Source organism: Corylus avellana, chromosome ca8 (assembly GCF_901000735.1).
Source record: "Corylus avellana chromosome ca8, CavTom2PMs-1.0".
NCBI lineage: Eukaryota > Viridiplantae > Streptophyta > Magnoliopsida > Fagales > Betulaceae > Corylus > Corylus avellana.
The window spans coordinates 19,748,039-19,764,906 of NC_081548.1; the positions used below are offsets into that span (position 1 = coordinate 19,748,039).

At 34.6% G+C, this 16,868-nt stretch overlaps 2 protein-coding genes and 1 pseudogene across 2 annotated transcripts; all 3 read right to left on the reverse strand.

The window, feature by feature from the left end:
* Window positions 1-1,747: 1,747 nt before the first annotated feature.
* LOC132191011 (light-harvesting complex-like protein 3 isotype 1, chloroplastic) lies at window positions 1,748-2,829 on the reverse strand (annotated as a pseudogene).
* Window positions 2,830-3,144: 315 nt separating this feature from the next.
* On the reverse strand, window positions 3,145-7,148 carry LOC132189428 (glutamate dehydrogenase 2). The gene is made up of 9 exons (XM_059604169.1): window positions 6,736-7,148; window positions 6,518-6,631; window positions 5,563-5,784; window positions 5,376-5,450; window positions 5,116-5,232; window positions 4,752-5,002; window positions 3,974-4,049; window positions 3,808-3,894; window positions 3,145-3,699 (listed from the first exon to the last, which is right to left on the reverse strand). Exons 1-9 carry the CDS (start codon window positions 6,841-6,843, stop codon window positions 3,514-3,516), a joined length of 1,236 nt encoding a protein of 411 aa, XP_059460152.1. The 5' UTR covers window positions 6,844-7,148; the 3' UTR covers window positions 3,145-3,513.
* Window positions 7,149-11,955: 4,807 nt separating this feature from the next.
* Window positions 11,956-15,785, reverse strand: LOC132189643 (mediator of RNA polymerase II transcription subunit 31). The gene is made up of 6 exons (XM_059604392.1): window positions 15,618-15,785; window positions 15,002-15,099; window positions 13,672-13,768; window positions 13,434-13,512; window positions 12,334-12,611; window positions 11,956-12,226 (listed from the first exon to the last, which is right to left on the reverse strand). The coding sequence occupies exons 1-6, from the start codon at window positions 15,665-15,667 to the stop codon at window positions 12,214-12,216; spliced, it is 615 nt and encodes a 204-aa protein (XP_059460375.1). The 5' UTR covers window positions 15,668-15,785; the 3' UTR covers window positions 11,956-12,213.
* Window positions 15,786-16,868: the final 1,083 nt, after the last annotated feature.

The window sequence follows — 16,868 nt, forward strand, 5'->3', positions numbered from 1 at the left end:
CTTCTTTTCACATGTGAACTCTAAGCAAAAGGATAGAGGCCAAGACCACTTGCTTTCTGTGTTGTGGTCTTATCGTTAGAAAATAATGATGTATACTATCGTATAATTTGGACGGCAAAAGTTAAAAATAAAATAAAAAAATTGGAAGGGTGCATATTCTAATTTTTTTAAAAAAAAATTAAAAGCATTTTTAAAAATTTTAAGAAAACATTAGGCTCCAAGGCCCTATGTAGTTCAATCCATGTATATTACACTACTATTTCATCACCACGTGTTACTAAGGTTCACGTGTAGAAAGGAATAGACGGTCCTGATTTGGAATTAAGAGTTGTTACCCATTATTCTCTTTAGGCATCTCTAATTCATTTTTGTTGTTGTAAATTTATTATTAGATTTGCATGAATCACATATGGATTGCACAATTAATTTTCCTATCTAAAGTATGGAAATGTATCCAAAAAAAAAAAAAAAGAGCAAGGGAATAATTTCTATAATTTTTCTTTTAGACGTTACATCAATATTGCTTCGGCCTATTCAAGTCAACCTAACCTAATATTATCAAAAAATAGAAAATCTAATTCTGCGGTTTCTCATACATACATCCCTTAGATGCCTACAATATGAACAAAATGAGTGATGATATACATCACTCCGGGCGTGCATGAACAGTCATGCACGCCCGTGTGATTTAATATTTTAAGATATTATATTTTAATATTTTAATTATAACAGTCATGCACGCTCGTGTTTAATTTTATTTTTTTATTATAATTAAAATATTAAAATATAATATTTTAAAATATTAAATCACATGGGCGTGCATGAACACTTTTCATGCACGCCCGTGTGATGTTTATCATCACTCGAACAAAATATATCCCGATTGTTCTGTTGACAACATCAACAATAAAAAGATTTTTGCAAAAAAGTGACTTGGGATGATGATACCATCCTAATAATTAGAGGTTTTATCTAGATAATAGTAGATAATGGTAAGAGTTATCAATAATAGTCTTCTTTACATGAGACAAGGAGTAGTGATATTTTATTAGGATATATAGGAGTTAAGTGATAATATTCTATTCACTATAGACATCTATCACCTTAAGATTATTTATATTATATAATGGCATTTGCTAATGAATGAAAGGGAGTTGATTATTGGTATTATAATACCGTCTTTGTATTTTAGGAGTTCTCGGCTCACTCGAAGTAGACATCGGAGGTTATGGCTCCCTCGAATGAATCTATTTATCATTTTTCTGTGTTTTAAATTAATTGGTTCGCATCGGATGGCAAAAAATAAAAATAAAAATAAATAAATAAATAAAAGGTAATGGCAAATATATATATATATATATATATATATATATATATTAACTTTTACTCTTTTATATTACTTTTTTGCCATCTCACAACGACAACAAAAATGGAGAATCACTAAAAAGTAAAAAAAAAAAAATATTGGAGTAATGCTATAAATCTTTTTAGAGTTTTTCTGGAGTCATCCCAAATATGATGAGGCTTTTAAAATCACCAATAAATCAAAATTCAATACATCACATCTCAAATTTAACAGTAATTTTAAAAGTCACATCACATTTGGAAGGACCCTAAGATGACTTTAGGAGGACTTATAACATTATATAGCATTTGTTGTTTTCAAGCTATATCGTCCAAACAAAATGATCGACATGCAAATCCAACGCATATTATAGTCCTAACTTTTCTGACAATCTATGCAAAACTAATTTCTCTTCCCATTTTGCTCCAGAGCGCCGGTGCTTGCATTTTTGTCTTGCCACGATGCTTGTCATTGCTTGTCATAGAAGGTAGCCTCATCGGCAAGCCTTTTCAGGGTCTCAAAATCTTGGGTTCGCCTGAAGAGTATCACAGAGATGACCGTCACGAAGAGTCCTGCCTTGCATAGGAAATTCCCAGTTTGGCCAACCACGTCAAGCCCGGTTAATGCATCAACCAAGTATGCCATGAAGAATCCCACCATTGCAGCTCGACCTACAAGAAGATGCGATCATCACTTATTTCAAAAATTTAAGTTTTAAACTCCAGCTTAAACTCTTAGATATCTTGAATATTTGATTGAAATAGAAGGTTAAAATTACCATTTATCTAAAAAAATTAAGCTGATAAAAAATATTTATTTAATTAATATTCTAACAAGCGTTGTGTGTGCTAAAGGTTTTGGTTATAAACATTGAGCAGCTCGGCTTCAGGAAGATAGGATCTAACGAGCCATGCCCACCAAGGAATAATAGAACTCCTAAAGAGCACTGGTTCTTGGTTTGTTGCTGCTTCTGGGTACAATTCAAGAAACTTCCTTCTCCTAGCTTCTGCAAGACCAAAACATGTGAAATATACAAAGAAACTAATGTAGCTCTCAGTGCTGACAATGGTTGTGATGAAAAAGATAAAACCATTTTTTTTTTCTGAACATCACAGAGAGAGAGAGAGAGCCTTACCTGCAGTAATCACACCATCCCAATCCATTTTTCCATTCTTGACAAGCATATTTAGATCCCACGTCCCATTCTTCCACCGCTTGTCTGCAAATTTTGGAGCAGAAGGCCCTGTCTCCAAACCATTCTCGACTTCATCTATGGCATTCTTTGATTTATTAATGTCTAAAGTAGCCCTCTCATCGTGTTCTGCCATATTCAAACCCTTTTGGCCTTCGACATCCAGAGCAACATAGGTTGCCTGCTTGGACACCAGAGAGCGCGCAGGTCCTGGTTGGGGCTGCTGTTTCTTGGTGACATGATGTGTTCTGCATGCTATGTGCAATGAGGCAGTAATGGCAACGGAAGCCATGGCTGTTCTAAGAAAGCTAGCTCTTGTTTTGGCCTTTTTCTTCTTTTCTGGTATATTTTCTTTTTCATTTTACTGCTTTAAATGGCCTTATAGATAGGAAGTAGGGGAGAAGCCCATGCTTTGAAATAAAAAAGCTTATCTTTCCCTCCCCTGTTTTTTGTCAGTGAAGTTATGGGCAAACTGTTTTATTTGCATCTGCATTCAGCATTTTTGAACTTTATGGAGGTACCAAATTTCCATGGCCAGGCTGACTAGTTGTGAAGATAAAATTGATAATAAGTTGAGCTGGAATTCCCTTTACTCTGACAAACAATCTAATAGAAAGAAATATTATTCACCATTAAAATGTGGATGCTGATTACACTTTAGGGCAATGAAGGAACATAAGTAGAGCCTGAAGACCAAAACTTACATGCCCCTGTTGGTTTCAAATGGAACATGAAAGATGGGAATTTCAGTCTCAAACAAAAACGAAAATAATGATGATTAACACATCTTCTTAACAACTTGGTGGTAAGAAATAATCTTGCTCAATAAAACAAATCCCCCTTGATGATTATGGAAATTTGAACAAATATAAGACTTTGCAGGAGGTAAGAATAACTTTCTTCTGCTGTGATTAGCGATAAGTTCGGAGATAAAAGATGGGGAAAATGGAAAATCAGAAGACTGAAAGGAAGCTATTTATGCTTCCCAACCCCTTAAAAGGGTGGCACGTGCAACCCGGTTAACCCCTAGTGTGAAGGCACCCATCCGAAGATTGCAATCATGTGACTTGCACATGTCCTTGACTTTGTGAAAAGCTCCAGTCATGTACCTCTTAAGTTCCGCATTTACCTTTTCTTCATCCCACATAAATCCTTGAATGTTCTGCAAAAAAAAAAAAAAAACTGCAACATGTAATTCTCCTTCAAATGTAATGAATCTACTTGAACATATATCAGAGATTCAATGGAGAGAACAGATCTCTTGTGTTACCTGAACCCACTCAAAATAGCTGACGGTCACGCCTCCAGCATTTGCATATATGTCTGGGAGTATTATAACTCCTTTCTTGGATAGAATCTGCACTAATATAATATCATGTATCAGAACCTAACTTTTCACAACATATAGGTCTGAAAAAATAGAAATGCAACCTTACCTCATCTGCTTCCGGATCGGTAGGATGGTTTGCTGCCTCAATTATGAATTTGGCCTTCACGTCTGCAGCATTTTCCCTACAAAGGAATTCAGGCAAAATGATTTGGGATCCAGTAAATCAGAAAATTTAGCTAAAAACCAATCTTTCTTTATTTATCCACACACAGATAGCAAAAGAGTTTTCACCCATAAACACTTTTGAGTTATGTAACTATTTCCTAACGGAGGAGGCATAAGATATTTTTGATCAGGTACATAGATTTATTCATCTTCATTTTTTATTTCAAATAAAATAGCAAGAACAATGATACAATTACATAACAAATCTGAGTCTCAAGAAAAAGCTTTGGTGCTGTTCTTAAAAGTACATAGAATTCACGACTACAACTTGATTTTTTTATTTATAAAAATAACGATAAAAGACCCTTAATCCCACTATTCCCATACCCACAATGGGTTGAGCCCCAGGCAGAGAAATACCACTAGACTAAAACTCAACTGAAGGATGCTAAATATTGTGAAGTAAAAGGAAATATGTAACTGCATTTCATATGTCTGTATGAGCACACACTCACAAACAGTTATTGGCAGAAAATTAGAGCAGGGGTTCTTTTTTTGTTTCATAAGAGGAATCCTCAAACTCTCAAATAACTATGGCATTGTGCATCTCAATTTGCATACAATAGGCAATCCCAACATTGTGGGAGTTATAGGGTCAGCATGCAGTACTGTAGAAAAATAAAAGGTGGGGAGGAAATTTCTTGACAAAATGTCCAAACCTGTTCAAAACTCCACCTAAAGCACATGGGATGAGAACGTCGCATTCGTGTACAAGCAGTTCATTAGGATCCATCGCATCTCCACCATTGAAATCTTTTAAACTGCCAGAGCTTTCTTTATGCTTAAGCAATTCTACTATATCAATTCCATTCGGGTTATGAACTGCACCAGTTATGTCACTCACTGCAATGATTTTACCACCTCTCTCATGAATTAGCCTAGCTGCCCAAGAACCAACGTTTCCAAATCCCTAGGCAATTCAATCACAATAGTACAACTTTAGAAGATGGTGAAGTATTTTGACTATCAAGGCATTTTTAAATATAATGAGGGTTGAAAATCAAAACAAAATGTCAAATCTACCTGAATAACAAATCTCAGACCCTTAATTGACTTTCCATACTCAGCAAGTAAAGCTTCTGTTGCATATACAACACCACGCCCAGTTGCAGCATCTCTACCCAGTGATCCACCAAGGTCCTAAAAAAAATCCAAAGTATGGCTATAGGTGAGAGACACAGAGAGAGAGAGAGAGAGAGAGAGAGAGAGAGAGAGAGATGTTTGGTTCCAATCTTCTTTGGTATCTATCCAATCTTCTTGAATTTTCAGTCCTAAGTACTTACTATGGGCTTTCCCGTCACAATAGCCGGTGAGTGACCATGAAATTTTGAGTACTCATCCAAAATCCACGCCATAGTCTGTACAAAGAGATTTTAGACATGTTATGGAGAAGAAAAATCAGCTCCATGAAATTGAGAATGTGTGTGAAAATTCTAGATTCATAAAAAACAGTCAGCAAGGCCAGAAAACCTGAGCATTAGTTCCCATGTCTGGAGCAGGAACGTCGGTATGAATTCCAATGAGATCATGGATTTTCTGAGTAAAGACGCGAGTGAGACGCTCCAACTCACTCATACTTAAATCCTTAGGGTTGCATCCAATCCCACCCTTTGCTCCTCCATAAGGAATGTCTACTACAGCAGTCTTCCAAGTCATTAGTTGAGCCAGTGCATTCACTTCATCAGGGTCAACCTTTTTAAAACAGACATATCATAAGTCCACAGAGAGAATTGTGAATTTCACATACTGATCCAATTTTACATTTCACTTTTTCATCAAGATAGATCACAGGAAGAAAGTGAGTAATATGTAGAATGTTTGCTCAAAGCAGGGGAAAGACAGGGCATTTTTTCTCCTACAGGTAGTCATGCAAATCCAGAAGATTGGTGCATGCATTTATCCTTGAACATAAATTCCGAGAGAATTGAGGATGTATCTGGAAGTAATTTCCAGAAGAAAGACTCATATATTTATGGAGTGCCATTACAAGTAAATAATAACCAAGAGATTTCTTATACTTACAAACAACGGTTCCATAAATCTTTAGCCTTTTGTATAGGATTCTAAAATAATATTCTACTTTCTTGCCTTATTAATTTCTGATGGGAAACCACAAAATCAAATTCTTCCAAACCATCAACCTTCACGAAATGTACTTATAAGGGTGTGTTCAATGAAATTTTATCACTGTGATTAACACACTGGGTCAATTTAGTTTTCCACATCATCTTCCAAAAGACACTATACCAGTGTTAGATAAAAAAGAAGGGTTCTGACGACTAAAATCCCCCCAAAAATAAAACAAAGAAAGAAGAAGAAAACAGAACCCAAAAGCAATTTCAATGGGAAACAAACAAAAAATTTGAACAGAGACAAAACGACAAAACCCAGGCATCAACAGAAAGCAAAAAGGTGACCCCCACACCTCAGGATGATATCTGATCCCGCCCTTCATGGGCCCACGTGCATTGTCATGTTGTACTCTGAAGCCAACGAACGACACGAGACTCCCATCGTCCTTGGGAATCGTGCACTCCACCTAATCAAACAACAACAACAGCAAGACGGATCAAACTTTCTGGGAAAACAGATTCTCGCCAAATAAACAGAAACCCATGAACTGAAAACTCAAAAACTTCCAACCTTGATCTCCCTGAAAGGGATCAAGAGGCTCTTTTCAATCTTTGAGTCCAACCCAAGTAAACGTGCCGCGTGGCGGAAATTACGGTTCGTCGCGGCGAGAGCGTTCATTGTCGGAGTTAGAGAGTAGAGAAAGAGAGATTGGCTTAGAAAGAAAATCTCGGAGAAAGACTTAGCGATCGAGAGTGAAAGAAAGATTGGAGTGAACAAGAATGAATGAGCGGTGTGGTGTGGAGTGGTAGGATATATATATTGTCGGGAAAGATTTCAAAGAAATTAATAATATATTGGATTTGAATTGGTGAATGATGTGATGATGAACAAGAGTTTGACAGGGAGGATGTGAGTGGATCGGAATGCTTGATATGGCAAGCTCATTGATTAGATGTTTCCGTAAATTTCCATATTGGACATGCTCACCTTCCTCACATTACAATAATACCCTTTTCTTAATAACTTTTTTTTTAACTTTCAACTATAATCATAATTATATCTTCTCCTTTATCAAGGTTAAGAGTTTACTTAAAACACTTAATAAATAAGCATATTCATTGCATATAGACATTCTTCCACCTTTGATTTTCTTGTATTCATGTGTCCCTTCAATTTTCAATTTTATTTTATTGTGCTCTTATAATTCATAATTTTTTTTATAATTACTAACAAAAACATGTAAGATAATTAATTTCAAAACCAATGTCATTTGACATAGGAAGTGAAATGAAAGAGCATTTATTATTATTATTATTTTGAGAGAAAATCAATCTGATTTCATTAATAGTGATCAAGAGCATAAAAGCTCTTACAATTACAAAACATACAGTTTTGCAAGATCATAACCGAAGCTAAAAAATTACACGTCAAAAAATCGAAAACATAACAGATCTTACAATGAAAAATCAATCTATGACGCCAAACATCCGCTATCCCAAGCCGATTTTCAAATTATAGAACATATCTATTAACGCAAACTCCTTCTGAGAGCACAGGAAGCCATTTTTCATGTATGAGCAAAATACTCACATCCAAATTATTTCCCTCTCAACTCGAAAGCCAAAGCATTTATTATATTGCCCATGTTAGATTGTATGCTATGAATATATTTATAAATTTGACATATTTACAAGCAATTTTTTAACCCTATCTTAAAGCTAAATGGTGCTACTAATATATACAATTGGATCGGGACCCATTAACATTGCCGGGATCCCGATCCAATACAATTAGAACTAAGATTGTGCATTACAAAATGGTCACAATTGAAATGGATGCCTTTGAGTTTTATCCAATTTTAGAGGACATTCTATAGAATGAATTAGAATCCCTTCCATTTGTCTTTGAAATTGATAGAATTCAGTTTCAATCAATCTAGAAAATACATGAATCATGTGATAGATATCATGGATGTCTTAAGAAACACATTGGAGTACGTTGCCAATGAGATTTGTCAAGACTAATGTTGTTATTCACACATGTTTTAAATGACAAACTTTTTTTTTTTAAAAAAAATAATAATACTTAAAACACATTAAATCAACTAATAAATATAAAGAAAGCATTATTTATTATCAAATTAAAAATATGAAGTATTATTCATGCTGTTATTATTGAATGAACTTTTTATAAATTGACTGACAAGAAAAAAAACAAAAGGTAGCAATTTTCAACCACAAAGCTGCGGAACATATGCGGAAGCCTGATTTTTTTATTCCATTCTCGGGGCTCAACACAACAGAACGTGGTTAACAGTGCGAGTCAAAGTACGACCATCCGTTGTGGACACGGCATTGATTCGATGGGACAGACGTAGTGGGAAGATCTGGACCGCTCAGGAACAACTGGATTATTGGATTAAATTAATTTGTTAGTTTTCCCACGTGGCTTGGCGGTGACGCGGCGCGCTGTCTACGAGCCAATCGCGTACTCGGGTTGCCGCGCTTGATGACGTGGACTAAGAGATGAGTCTGCCAACTTAACTCTGACTAATAAAAAGTAATAATTTTTTGTTAAAAAAAAAAAACGCAAATAAGAAACAGGTGGCATGGTGGCGCCTCGCCACGTCAGGCCTTACGATCTTATCCTGGCTCTTCGTTGAACTGAATCGTCGCCTACCTCCTTCCTAACTTTATTGGCCGCCCACCTACCAAATCTGTCCTTCTAAATTCGAATTAGGATATTAAGGGGGGTATTTTTGTCCCTAAAAAAGTGAAAGAACTAAAATGCCTCTCAAATATAAAAAATTAGATTTTTTTAATTCAAATAAACTAGAAAGATCCCCATATTTAAATGAAGCGAATGTTACTAGTTTAAATCTCTCATCTTCATTTATTGATGTAGACATATTAAAAATAAATAAATAAACTATAAGAGAAACCGGCTAGTTAAAAATTGAGCGGCAAAATTTTAATTTTACCTTATTTTGGATAATTTTGCCCCTTAAAAGTAATAAACCGGTTCCTCTCCATTTCAAATGAAATAGAGAGGATTCTTCTCCCCTAAATTTAGCTTTGCATGCTCAAATTAAAGGTGACACTTCTTTCATTTACTTCTTTTTAATGTTATATGTTACATAAATATTTTATTAAGTAGAGATATTTTATTTTTGTAATTTTTTTTACAACGGCGGATGGAATAATAGTCATTGTCACGTCAGCACAGTATAATAACGGTAAAGATATTGGTGTAATACATACCATGAGAAGTGATACACTTCTTAAATTTTTTTTTTTTTTTTTTTTTCTAAATGATGTGTCACAATTTTATAATATTTATTATTTTTTAAAATACGTTATCAACTCATAGAGTAGTGACATATAATTTAGGAAATAAAGAAAAAATTGGGAAAATATTTCTCATATAGCATTACTACTTGATCAAATTATCTCATTCTATGATCTAAATCAATTTTTTAAGGAAAAAAAAAAAAGTCTAAATTAGTTTTGAATGATGATATATATTCATCCCTTACGTAGCTTTGAATTATATATATATATAGACTCATATTCACGTGGATAAATAGAGTTATTTGTAAAAAGGAGCATCATTATAATTTTTATAATAAATACCTCACCAGATATTGAAACCTATCCAGCTTCGTAGCCAACTTAAATTGACTCAATTTAATCACAAAAGAAAGGTTTACTCTTAAGTCTTACCGAAACCTTTGCAATAATAATTAATAAAACTACCAAATATCATAATTATGTAATATTCTCCCAACTATGTACGGAACTTGAGCGGTGACAAATAATTTTTCATAGACCACAAGCCAATCACATGCCGCCAAATGGAAGGAAAATCACATGTAACCTTAATCCGCTTTGACCATCATCCTTCCCTTGTTTTCAAAACTTTCTTTGTCGGAGTGAATATAATGGAGGGAATAATCTTAACAAACTAGGGCATCTCGAACACACAGCGTTACAAACCATCCTATATCCGATTGTACGTGGCTTAAGACAACGAAATTACAATTATTAAACCCTTATTTGAATGAGTTATATCAAGCAAATAACTTGTTGGGGCCATAGTTATGTTAACATCAAGAAAAATGATATAAATTATTCATTTGCCAATTAATCTCCTATACATCTTCGTACAATTTATAGGTAAGAGAATGATGGATAACAGCTCTCTATTGTCAAACAAGTGGCCAGAATCGACGTAGATGGATCACGGTTGAAGAGTCCAACTAGGAAAAGTTATTTACATTTGTTAGGAGTCTTCGAGTTAGGAGTAGAAATTAAAATTGTTTAATGATCATATCAAGAAAAGTTGCATTTTTACTCACTTTCTCTTGAGTGCGACTCCTGATCTTGATGCATGCATGGACCATAGTAGTGGTAAGATCCCTTACTCTTCCTTGTTTTAGATTAGTGAGACTCTAATCTAGACAAGCTTGTGCAATAATTAACAACTAATTAGCTTCACGTGTCTTGCACCACTACACCTTTTCAAAAGGAACCATTTTATGTAAAATAAAAAAATAATAATAATTATTAGAGAAACAATTGTATTTAAATGAAATGATAACAAATTAATTAATAAAAGGTATAATCTATTTTAAGAGGATCCTCGTTTCTAAACAAGAATAAGGCAAAACGACGTAAAGGAAGTGTTGAAGACATGCTGGAAGCGTTAACTTATATATATATGTTAGTATTACGTAGTTGATAAGGATCCACAAGGTCATGATGACAATGAGGCAAGTGGCAATGCCAGTTTATCCAGCCATTTAGATAGAAATATAAATTAGGGCGCATAATTTTTTTTTTGCACCATACGTGATTTTTATATAAATTTAATATAAAATTAGCGGATTAATTAAGATTGATATGTCTTACGTGTTTAATTAAATGGATTTGATAAGGTTAACTTATATAATCTTATTTATGTATCAACACAATCCGAGCTTGACACGCAACATTAAAACTAACAATTTTTTACATAACCCGCAAACTCAACACGGAATTAACGGATTAAGATTAGAGTCTAATCTGTTTAGTTAAATGAGTCAGGTTAAACAAAATCATCCCTTACTTTGGAACAGAAAGAGTTATTAAGGGACCTTCTTTCTCAAGCAATTAAACGAATTAGAATTTAAATTGTCTTTAAAAAGAAATAGACTCGTATACAGTAAAATAAAAGTGCAAGTGCCAAGTGCTACAACTTCGAGATTCCCCTAACCATCTTTAACCTTTTGATGATGAGTAACCTCCCACCAGCCTCGCAGCTTTCTACACTTAAATTCATTCAAGAAACCTCCCAATATTTTAAGCTCTCAGCCGCATTACCTGGTTGTAGATATGGTCAATTTTTTGGTGTTATTAACTCTAAGATTAACTACCACAAGTTATGCTCAAGCTTATATATATATATATATATATATATATATATATATAACCTAAGAAACTATTAACAAGACAAAATGCCCAGAAAGCAATATATCCTCAAACATAGATTAGCTTACTACAGTAAATCTGGATGAAATTGTGGTAGGTTGGAAATTACAATGAGAAAGGTGGGTACTTTAAAATAGATTTCCCCTATATGAAAATTAAACTGCCATCTGACCACTGGAAGTTCCCTAGAGTGCTCGAGATTGTATGTATGGAGGTGTTGAATCTCAAAGATGGACTACTAAATTGTGGTTGTACCCAGAACTTGGTTGCAGAACTCCTAAAGGAGTTTGGGCAGTGTAATTCTGTGACACAAAGAATGTGCTTGGAGCAGAAAAACTTCCATGCAGATCATCATTCAAGAAGCATTAGAATGATCTAGTAAACGAGCCGATTAAGAATCATCAAAATGCTATATCTGTTACTACAAAGGGGCTTATCATAGTTTGAACATTTTTTAATAGAGATTTTTACATCAATTTTCTCTTCAGTTTCATGAAGTAGGAGGAGAAGGAAACGTTGATAACTATCTCAGCTGGTAGTTTCCCCCTTCTCTTTCTTTCATCATACAACAGAGTGCAAGTTATCCTTCTTTCCTGTAATGATCAATTAACTTATCAGAATATGTGCATTTGAACTGAAAAATATAATGAATATATAACGTTATCAACTGCCATACTGGACTAAAATTGAAGTGACGTACTTTCTTTTTCTTCGATCAACCCCACTACTCCGGATATCATTTTTCCCAAGAGCAGATCCATGGGGAATAGCATACTGCATAGGAGAAAGGACTGGAGCAGGAGGTGCTGTAACAGCTATTGTAGATGGAACATGTGGCACAGGTTGTACAGGCAGCTGAGGAGGAGCAGACACAGGGGGTGCAGCAACGGGTTCAGGAAGGGGTCTTGGTAAAATATGTTTCAACCGATTGTTCCGATAATTCTTCCAGAAGTAGAATTGTTGCCGATGCGCCAATTCCTGAGAAGTTTCAAGAAATTTCAACTGATTTTGAATCTATCCAAAAGGTTATGTCAAAAAGAGTTATGTGTTACTGAAAAAGGAAAAGGGATAAACACAAAAGTCTCTCTTTCATGGACCATTAAGATATTTTATTTTACCTCTTGTTCAGCAAACTACTAAACAGTCGAATTATGCCCCCACACCCACCCAAAAACTATCCAAATAAAATGCAAATTAATTGGTTAGATCTATGTAGGTTTAAAATGCAACACGCAGACATTTGAAACATCTATCAAGTCACTCTTAACAGAACACTTGATTGAAAGAGAACATAGTAATGATAAATGATTTGATACATCTTTACCATCCTTTTCTCGGGGATATGCTGACACAGATGGTTTAATTATAACTATGGTCTATGAAATAATAACAGTATAGACCATGTCTTTTTCTTTTTTGGACAGTCTTGCATCATTTTATGAAAACTAGAAATTATAGGATATTACTAACATGCTCTAATAATACAAACAGATGAAAATATTACTAAAAAGAATTCAATCCATTAATGACTCTTTATCAGTAGACTCCAATTAAAATCAAACTTTGCAGCAGAATTGCAGCATTATGAAGTGGAAATGTTAACTGGAAGGTTCAAACCCCAAGGGAACCTTGAAATACTTTCTCAAGAGATCTAGAAAGAAATGAAGACAACATTCAACTTTTGAGAGGATTATGTTACCGATCTCAGATATATATATATCTGAAGCATCAAGGAAATTTCAAAGGAAAAATTAAATGATTTCCCTCGAGAAGAGAAATGTAAAGATAAACGATCTTAACCTTGTTGCCAGGATGTGCCATTGCACTGCGGAAGCTAGCATTTTGGAGAAGTTCAAGAAAATATAAGCAATGAGGATACCTGCATTATGTCAGGAATTGATATGTAGATCAACAAAATAAATTATAAAATTTGGTAGACCACTCAATCGTTAAGAAAAGCTAAACCAAATTCCCCCACCCCACCAATATAAGGCAAAGCCAAAAGTTTTAGGGTAGAATGATAGGGAGATTAGCTTACATTATAAATTTTACATACTCTGGCTGTTGCCAGTATTGAAGGTATTGAAGGTAGCCAATGAAAGCTTCATCTTCAAAATAGCGATTCTGGGCCAAATCTGCATTATAGATAATTAATCATTAGGGAGAAAACACACACAAACACACCAATAGGTGACACCATCCTTAATACCTTGCATCTCTAGACACTTCAAAGAAATTTAATGAAGAACATAAAGACAAATATATCTTAACTGTTGAAAATATGGTGTGTTAACACTACCTAGCAGGTTCTTGTGTGTGAAAATACTCTTTGCAGCCAAGAAAAAGAGAATTTGCGACTTTTAGTTTGTATTTCACAATATTGACTAATTCGAGGAAGCTGCCATAACTTCTAAGTGACGTGTACAAAACACATGACTTCTCTTCCAATAACCCAATCTTTTCCATGACAATACCACTTGCAACCTCTAGGACACACTCAAAATATTACCCAACCTATTTATTCAGAAAAATATTGCAAAAAAAAGAACAAAAGAAAATTGTTTACGGGTGAAATCTAAAAGGGCCGTTGTTGGGGCTTGCCGCTTGCGGTTCAATTCATATCATGATATCATCAACTGAGAAAAAAACAGAGAAAAGAAGAAAAGATGTTTTAGGCATCCTATTAAAAAACCCATTTGAATTCCCAGCATATACAACATGAGTGCTAAAGAACTCCCCATATGCTAATATATTTTCCATAAAATAAATGCTTAGGCACCCAGTGCACAATCACCTAGGCTTGAGGTAAGTCAAGTCCGACCAATCAGAGCTTGAGCAATCACCCCCATTCAAGATTTTGCAAATTAACAAGGGGCAGGAATGAGTCGGTGAAATTTCCAATGTTTTCCCCTTATAAATCATTCTCACAAACAAAACCAAATCTAATTCTTAAGAGTTGTCGATATGTACTGTACCACTAAATTGAAGCATCCTGGATGAATTTATGAAAATCACTTAACTGTATGAACCTAAGAATCTACCAACAATTTCCCAGTCAGTAGTTCTCTTTTCAATTTGATTTTTCTTCAAACATCTAATGAGATACCCAAATAATGATATAGAAGGCTTTCCCAACCTAGTTGCTTTCATCATCACAAATGCTTCATTTAATTGACAAGAAGGAAACAGAAGTCTTGTATCGATTATGATTCTGGTTCACCCAAATAACACCCTAACTGTAAGACTCCAAATTCTTTTTCCCTGGCACTTCCAAAGTTCTATACAGGAAACGCTGTAGACGCAGATATTGCGTAAGGCACTCAACACAAAAGGCAAAGAGAAAGTTTTTCACAATTCTTGAAACATACAGTGGATGTAGGTGGGATTGGCTAAGCATTGGATAAATTCCAATTCAAGCAAAAACCGCTGCCTTCCATCATCCGGATCTTTATATACGCTCATTGGCCTGTAAAAAACAAAAAACAAAAAAAGAAAAGAAAAGAAAGAAAAAGTCGTTCAGCAAAGGAAAAGAGCCATGAACTATTGCAAATTAGCAGTCATTAAGACAAAGATAAAACCAATTACTTGATTAACACAAAAACTAACAACTGTCCGAATTCCCTCATAGGGCTTTATTTTTGCTTGCTGATAAAACTTAGAAATAGAAAACCAAAAGAAAAGGCCAGCACAATTTTGAGTGTCAGATTTTTATTATCTACCTGAGAACGCAAAACGGCCCACTACGCTAAAACCAACAAAACTATCAAGACTTGATTCAGCTGAACATTTCCTTACTTGCCCTTTTTCTTCTTTCTTCAAAAAAAAAAAAAAAAAGACTGACACTTTCCCTTTTTTCTTTCTTTTCCTCGACTTTCCCAGCAACCAAACAGAGGGATTATAAATAGAGTTATAATGGGTGGGGGTGAACCTTAAAAGAAAAAATTTAAACAACATAGTGAAAGAAACAAAGAATTAGATGCTTACGAGGATGAAGAACTGAGTGAATCATCTCCATCTTCTTTAATAGAGGCCATTGAAACCTCCTCCAATACAAAACAATTTCAATAAACAAATTTATTTACACAAACAGTTTATAACGAAAAAATGTGAGAGGAAGAGATCGCAAGCATTGCTGGAATTGCAGGAAAGGACAAATCGGGAGAGAGAGAGAGAGGAGCTTGTTTCTTAAAAGCTTGACCTAAGTACGGGAATAGGGCCGAGAAGGGTCAGGCCCAGACTCGGCCCATAAGGGTATGTCCTGAATATATATATATATATATATATATATATATATATATTGTTTATTGCAAGATAAAAACAAAATAGATATAAAGAAATTTTTTGGCTAGTCTATGGCAAAACCCGTAGAGAAATCTAAAGAGAACCTGATGAAGGGAATGCCTCGTTCCAATAGGCTTCCAAAGATTGAACCTAAAAGAAGAAGAAGCTGAGGATGGGACAAAAGAAGGCATGAGATTATGCTAAAGGGAAGCTCTTCCTTCTCAACCATGGTGCTTGTTCTTTGCAATCCAAATTAAAGATTCTATTTTTGAAGAACTTCTATACGTAATCAAAAGTCAAGGGACTAGGTCTAAATTTTGAGTTATGTTTGTTAGCGATTTTGTTTTCTGTCTTTTGTTATCTGTTATCAAGTCCAAAACATTAGTAAACAGCTCAAAACACAAAACACTCTTTAAAATACAAAAAAATTACTTTAAATTTTATGTCACAAAATAAACCGTTGGTATCTGATTTGAGAGAGGAAGAGAGATCAGGAGGAGAAAATAATATATATATAAAATGCCTCTGCCTTACAATGAGGAGGGGGAGCCCGTTATATAGGCAAATTACAATCAATAAAAACAAAATACAATTATGAACCAAATAGTAAAAAGTAGGTTCAGCAGTACTCTGTAGTTCGCAGTCAAAAGTAAACAGTAGAAAGCACGTTCAGTGCCAATCTGGAACAATAAAAGTCTTCAATCTAAAATAGTGCTGTCGGCATTGTAGTGTCGACAGACAAAACATGAACAGTGAGTGTTATATGATTACTTTAATAGAGTAAAAATACTTTAGAGAGTGAAATGTATTGTATTTTTGAAAAATGTTTAGTTAAAATAGAAAAAGTGAAATTTTAACTAAAATTTGATCAAACTAGTCCTCTAATGCTTGTGCCCCGCCCTAATAGTCGTGTTTATTGCAACAAGGGCAATTATGCGGCTGATTACAGCAGCA